At 32.1% G+C, this 7544-nt stretch overlaps 1 protein-coding gene across 1 annotated transcript; it reads right to left on the bottom strand.

Moving 5' to 3' along the window:
* Nucleotides 1–564: 564 nt before the first annotated feature.
* Nucleotides 565–3259, bottom strand: LOC132172682 (putative F-box/LRR-repeat protein 23). The gene is made up of 3 exons (XM_059584225.1): nucleotides 2849–3259; nucleotides 816–1289; nucleotides 565–708 (listed from the first exon to the last, which is right to left on the bottom strand). Exons 1-3 carry the CDS (start codon nucleotides 3166–3168, stop codon nucleotides 699–701), a joined length of 804 nt encoding a protein of 267 aa, XP_059440208.1. The 5' UTR covers nucleotides 3169–3259; the 3' UTR covers nucleotides 565–698.
* Nucleotides 3260–7544: the final 4285 nt, after the last annotated feature.

Below are 7544 nucleotides of genomic sequence, written 5' to 3'. Positions count from 1 at the left end.
CGCCAAAAGAACTCTGATACCAGTGGAGAGATATATTAAAGAAGAAAGAAGAGCGCGAAAATATATAATTGACTACATTGTAGTAAGATTATATTGTATGAAGGATTACATAGGCTTCTGTTCATAAAAAGGCTATGAGTGATAAGCAAGTAACCTAGTAAACTAAAAAAACCCTAGAATTATATCTAATATATCTAATTATATCTAAATTAATCTATGGTGATCCTTATGGAGGATCACCATAAATTAATTTTTTATTTTTTATTTTATTTTTTAAAGATAAAGACTTGCACGATATATGCCGAGATCAACATAATCTGCTTAGGAAAAATAAATAAAATATATAGATTATGTAACAAATAAGGTATAAGTAAGATAAGTAATTTGAAGCCTACCATTTCTTCCCTTCAAAAAGCTTCTGACATGCAATGACTGTGTTTGCCAAAAGACCCAAAGGACCTCAAAAAAATATTTCACACTATTCATCTTAAAGTTAACCCCCAACATTCTTCCGTTTTCCATCACATCAATAATTTTATATTATTATTTAAATAAAAATATTACTACAAAACAAAAAATTTTCAGTTTTTCATTCAAAACATTCTTACAAAACATCTTTTTTCACTTTTTCCTACAAAACATCTTCAAAGTATTCAATGTCGATTTAGCGGTGGTGGTAGTAGACTTGGTCCGAGAAATCACCGCCACCTGAGAAGTCATAATATACTTATCAGACAAATGATGCAGTCCCCATTCCATTATTTGAATAGGAAAACAAAAAATATGAAACAAATGATCTATGTCCGAAATCTCACCAAACAATAAATTCACGTTTCCACCAAACAATAAATTCCCGGTCATCAGTGGAATCACCGGGAAGACGCAAGTGCTTAATCTGTTGAGCACATCTTCTTCCCAAATCCCCTGCCAGAGTGACATTCAAACATAGCCGTAGGTCAAGTGATTCAAGGTGAGGACAACCATCAAGGCTGGCCTGCAAGCCGTCGTTAGTGAGCATATTTCCAAAAAGCTGGAGGTGGCGCAATTCACTCATGTTCTCTGCAATGGCAAATGCCTCCTCTTCATACTTTCCATACCTCCGGCTGTTGAATTTGAGTGATTTCAAAAGAGGGCAATAACGGCCCACAGCTTTGAGAGCTTCTTTTGACAATGGACAGTATGAAATGACAAGCTCCTCTAATAATGGAAGTTTTGCAGCCACTCCACTGAATCCCTCATCTGAAATGTCATTGCAATGCACATGCCGAAGGCGTTTGAGCTGACTTGAACTGTTAAAATACCATTAAAGGAAATGACAAAAAAATGAACAAGCAGCTATCAACAGACAGGCAAACACAAATATGTGGAAGAATTCTACATCAGCCACTTCATCATTGAGAAATTGAATCCACAACATAACTGTGCACTGTATCAGATATATTTTTCTACATTGCAGCCCCCCACTGGGGCCTATAATTCAACAAGGAGGACAGCTGCAAAGTGGTGGTGTGCTGCCTACTTTCTATTCCATATAGAAAAATTATTCAGAGAAAAGAAACACGATGTCTAGTTGGGAACATCCCATAACTTCATACATTTGAAGCCATAAGTCCAAGTATCTTGTGACTTTTGAAAATACCAAGGAACTATGCCAACATCATATGCGAACTTGCCTGTTTATAAAGCACAAGCAAACTACCAAGTTTGTAACTCAGCTACAGTTAACACAAGATACAACATTTCTTTTGTAAGTAATTTTTTCCCCAAGTAGAAGGGAAAAATAAGATTCGAACTAATGATTTCCGCTTTATGAGGCGTGGTCTTTAGTCGATTGAGCAACCCCTTGGGCTCTACAAGATACACATTATAGTAGTTCAGTCTTAATCTACATATATTCATGGACCTAGAAATAAATATAACCTTGCATATTTTCTGATACTTGAAAGAAACTAAGCTTTCTTTAATATAGGCTAAGGATATAACAAAATTGCACTTATGACACAATCTTAGAGAAGTCATTGCTGCACCAATTACATCTAATTAATATAGACCATGGTGATAATTAATCACAGAAGCCTAATGATTTAAACATGAAGAAGTGAAACCAGAAGTCCTGATCCTTGAATACTAGGTATTTATTATGCACACAAAGATTGAACAGTCAGCTTGACCAAAGTCGGTCGTCAAATTGTTGGCAAACCAATTTTATTTAAAAATGGTTCAAAGGTGCTGCAATAACCACTCATTGTGCACAACATTGCCCCCACTGCAGTTTTCATCAAAGAACAACTCTTTTTCAAAGGTAATTGCCTACCATTCAGGAATCCAGCTTCTATTGCTTTAGTTAGAATCTTTGACTTGAGCACGCGATGGGCTTTCAATATTATTTATGGTAACTTTTGATGATCATCAAAAGTACATCCTCCAATCAAATTCCCTTTTTATCTTTGCCTTAAGTGTGCTCTGGGCTTACATGTAACACCTTACACTATGAAAGCTACGCGCATCAATTCAAATGTTTGAACAAAGTGATTTTCATAGTCTTTTTCCAAGAAGAAAAAGAATGAGTGAAGCAAGACAATCACAAAAACATGGTTTTGATAGAAATTGATAAACACAGATATCTCAAATTTACCAACAAACCCTAAACCTCTAAATCAATTAACTAGAATTACACGAAGAAGTTACCAAAATCCAAACAACCAAAAGACTCGTAGCAATCACATTGCACAACAAAAAGGCCATCAATATTAAAGATTAAACATAAGCATGTCAATCAAAACCTTTATTTCTCGCGCATAATTCAAATCAAATCCGAACAGAAAAAAAAGAAAAAAAAAGAAAATACCTGTCAGCGATGTGCCTGAGGAGCTTGTCGGTGCCGAAGTTTTCGACGCTGATATCGACCAACTGGCCGCAGCTGCAATCGACGGCGTCGTGGCACATCCTCTCGAGTTCGTAGTTATTCCAGCAGTTGTCGGTGTTGCAAATGTCGACGGCGCGCCACATCGACGGGTCCTTGCAGAGTTTGCGCCACGGCGAGCACACCCTCTGCGCGCTCGTCAGGATCTCGATGGCGCCCAGTCTCAGCAGGATCGACGCCGTCACGTTCCGGGGCAACTCCAGCCAGTTGCGGAACTCGTCTGCGGGGTCTGCAGGAGGGTCCATCGCGAGATTTTCTCGTAAAGGTTGAGATTTTCCGGGAAAATCAAGTCATGGTGTAATTAGACCATTCAATTAAAAACAATATTTTTTTCACCAAAATCCCTACTTCCTCCTGTCGCTGCTTTAGCCCCGTAAAACCAACAACATCAAATAGGACAATAAAACAATATTTCATTTATGAGAAAGGCTTGTTTGTATTCTCCCGTAATTTTTTATGGAAAATGTTAAGGTCACAACATAAATTCAATTTATGACCAATTTCTCTTTTACGTATCATTTAAATAAAAAAAATTGATAAAGAGGATTTTGAGATTCTGAAAATTTGGAAAAAAAAAACAATTTGTTTAGTTTAAAATTCAAATTTTTTTTACACTTAGGAGAGAAGTTAGCTATAAGTTGGGTTTGTATTGTGCCCGTATCAAACCTCATTTTTTAATCTCATCTTTTAATTTTTTTTATACAATTTGGAATTTTTATAATTCAATTATTATCAATGACATATACAAGCCTCTCACGCTATTGTAAGACAATATCTACGAAAAGTCACCGTCCCAATCAGTTTTAAATCTACAACAAATTTTGACGAATCACATCTCTATTAGCTGTCAGGTCATTGAGATTCCCTTGCTTTTTCTATCTCTACTAGCTTTATCAATCGCTAACTACATGGCCCCTTGGGGGCCCACCCCCAAAGGACCATGTTTTCCCATAATTTTTTTAAATTTTTTTGAAAATTATAATTTTACCCCTAAATTTTTTAATTTCCTCCCCTAAACTCCAAATGCTAGTTTTGCCCTTATCAATCGCAGTCCTCTTTGTTGCCTCTACTATAGTGAGAATTTTTATTTATGCCTGATAACTTCTTTGTCTTCGGTATATGGTTTGCTCCCAAAAAATGAATCATAAGGAAACAAAAGGCCGACCGAAAACCAATTCCATTATTCTTAAGGATTTGTGAAAACAAAAACTAAGAAAACGAATAAAATTTCACCTCATAGATCTCTATTAAAAACAGATCTAGAGAAAATACATTCTTATTTAAAAACAATGAAAATACAATAACAAAAACCTAACTCACCCTCACGCGCCACTAGAATGCACCCCGAGGACCATTGACACACGCACCCTGGTCGATTTGCAGTGGAGGCGGGAAAAATGGGGGGAAAGGAGAAAGGGGGCGGGGAGGAGGGAGTCGTAACTCCTTCCCCGCACTTTGCTATACTCTCCTTGCTCTCCTTGCGCTACTCTTTTTTTTTCTAGGGTTTGACGGCTTTTCCTCCAATGATGGAAGAATACTAAATAGCAGTTATATTCGTTATAGGAAGACAGTTACAACCACACCAACATTCAAAAGGATTGTCATTTAGCTATGACCAAAAATCAAATCCATGCATTCTTTCTTGCTAATATTTTATCTCAAAAAAGTAACAAAACTTGAGGAAGCCTCCTCCTCATTATTTTCTTTATTTAAGTAAACATTATATAATTATCTTCTAAGTCTTGTACTCTATATTTAATTGTAGAACATTGTTTATTTATTAAATGGATATTATAAATTTATAATGAAAGTAATTGCCTTTTTTAAGGAAAATAAAGGAATAAGAAAAAGGGTAAAGAAGCATGAAGGTGAGACTAATGGTGACTATTTTATTTTGGTGTGACCAAAATAACACCTATCCACTAGGCCGCACAAAAGATGCCTAGATTAAAAATTGGAAGCGCTCTCTCAAATTCGACTTATGAGCTATAACTTGACCTAATTATATCAAAACATTATTGAAAATTAAGATAATGTACGCTAATCAAGCATGTAAAATTTTATTATGAGATTTGAAGATATACCCCACTGCATACACAACTACTTTAAAAAATTTATTTGACAATTGAACAATTACCCCAATAGTGATTTTAAAAGCCATATCAACTTCAGAAGAATAAAAAGTGGATAAAAAGATGGAAAATGTTAAGGCCATAACATAAATCCAACTTATGGCCAACTTCTCTCCTACGTGTCATTTAAATAAAAAAAAAAAAAAAAAAATTGATAGAAAGGATTTTGACATTCTGAAAATTTGGGGAAAAAAACAATTTGTTTGGTTTAAAATTAAATTTTTTTTTACATGTAGGAGAGAAGTTGGCCATGAATTGGGTTTGTGTTGTGTCCATATCAAACCTCTAAAGAGATGGTTCCTATCATTATTCTTATTTCAATCTGTAAATATTTTTCTTTAAATGATCCAACCAAACTTATCTTAAGGGGATTTAGGGAACTGTATCATGGACCATTTTTTTAGCATGTTAATTATTATTTTTAATTTCAATAGTTAAAATTTTATAAATCAAATATTTAACGCTCAATAATTATCATATTCTTAACATATTTCATTCAATATTATATCATTATAGTTGTATGACAGTAGTATGAGAGTCTATTAAATATCATTTCTCATTTCAGAGTTAGAGTTGAGACTATTAGAATATATTAGGGGTGTCAATGCGGGCGGTTAAAAACCGCCCGCTAACTGTTAACCGTTATAACCGCCTAACCGCTTAACTGCCTAACTGCTTAACTGCATTAACCGCTAATCGCCTAACCGCTATAACCGCCTAGCGGTTAGCGGTTAGCGGTTATTGGGTCTACTAACCGTAACCGCTAACCGCTAACCACCTTTTTATATAATATATTTTTATAATTATAATTATAAAAATATTTATACATATAACATAATCACTTGATTATATATTAATACATATAATCACTTGATCATTAAATCACAATTTTTTTAAAAAATAATTAAATCACAATTTGAGTATTAATATATTATCACTATAATTTATATGATTATATCATATAATCACTTGATCATTAAATCACAATTTATTTTTTTTTTAAAAAAAAATAATTAAATCACAATTTGAGTATTAATATATTATCATTATAATTTATATGATTATATCACATGATCAATTGATCATTAAATCATTTGATTATATAATAATACATTATACATATATACTATGACATAACTCATAAGTATACCAATTCATACTAATACAACAATTAAATATCTAGAGACTTATTTGCAATGTATGTTTTAAACTTATAAGTCTATATATGTTATAAGTCTACATATGCATATGAATAATATAAATGTATAATATCAATACTTAATCATATGATTCAATGACAATTCAAATACTTTATTCAAGACTTCAAGTGAATCATATTATTAATGTAAAATGATGATATGATTCGTATAATATCAAATTAAGCAATTGGCATTGGATTAAACAATGACCAAGGTGTTACTTATAAACAAAATTTAAGTATTAATGTATTATCATTATAATTTTAGTAATTTATATATTATCACTATAATAGATATTATTATATCACATTATGACTTGATCATTAAATCATATGATTATATAATAATAAATAATACATATATAATATGACATAACTCATAAGTAAGTCTACAAGTTAATCATATGATTCATGTATAATGACAATCACAATTGATTCAATTGAATTAAAAAATAATATATGACTTATAACTACAATTTAATTAAAGCATTATTAGATACTTTAGGAATTTAGGATCCAGGAGTTTGAACATTCCCATTTACCATTAGATATTAAGTTCAATTCAAATATGTATATGGAGGACAGCTATCAAGCATTTACTAAGAAGTATGTATATGGTGTAACAGAGACACCGTAAGCTTGCCTTGTTTGATCTAATCTAACGAGTAATATTAAATGTTTGTTGCAAAAAAAAATATATATATTAAATGTTGAAAACGTATATATAATCAATGGATCATATTGAACAAGCACACCAGATCTAAGTAGAGACAACGATATGAGATAAGCTTTTGGTAAAACGAATCAAACCGTTAATATTTAAAATTTAATTATTTTTCCAAATCCAACGGTTGCAAATTAGTTATTTGCAACTTCATTTAGTTTTCATTATTTATTAATTTATTCTAATTATTTATTCATAGATGTGACTCAACCTTCAAGTTCAAGTGCTGCTTCATCTTTTGCCTAAAGGTTTGTTAGTAACGAAGGTTATCATTTTTTGAATTGTCATAGTATTTTAATTACAATACAATTATATTAAGCACGTTTTGATATGTGTACATGCTTGTACCTTAATATTATTATGTTTAAGTTTATAACTTTTCTTCTTTTGATGTCTACAGGATTTGCTAGAGGACCAAATGAGAGAATTGATGAAGTTTTAATGTTTTATTTGCCATCATTTAATGTTTTATTTGAACTTATTTTATATGCTTTGTGTTAAACTTTTTTTATATGCTTTTTTTATATGTTGTGATAGTTGTCTGAATTCTGAATTTTTTTTTTTTTT

The sequence above is a fragment of the Corylus avellana genome, chromosome ca2 (assembly GCF_901000735.1).
Source record: "Corylus avellana chromosome ca2, CavTom2PMs-1.0".
Classification (NCBI taxonomy): domain Eukaryota; kingdom Viridiplantae; phylum Streptophyta; class Magnoliopsida; order Fagales; family Betulaceae; genus Corylus; species Corylus avellana.
Note: the sequence above shows the minus strand (reverse complement) of the source record. Positions and strands in the feature narration are given on the sequence as shown.

Excerpts from the sequence above, each read along its gene's own strand:
- LOC132172682 (XM_059584225.1), bottom strand. The coding sequence starts at position 3,168 with ATGGACCCTCCTGCAGACCCCGCAGACGAGTTCCGCAACTGGCTGGAG. Across the intron at positions 1,290-2,848 it reads CTCAGGCACATCGCTGACAG|TTCAAGTCAGCTCAAACGCC; the intron begins GTATTTTCTTTT and ends GTATTTTAACAG.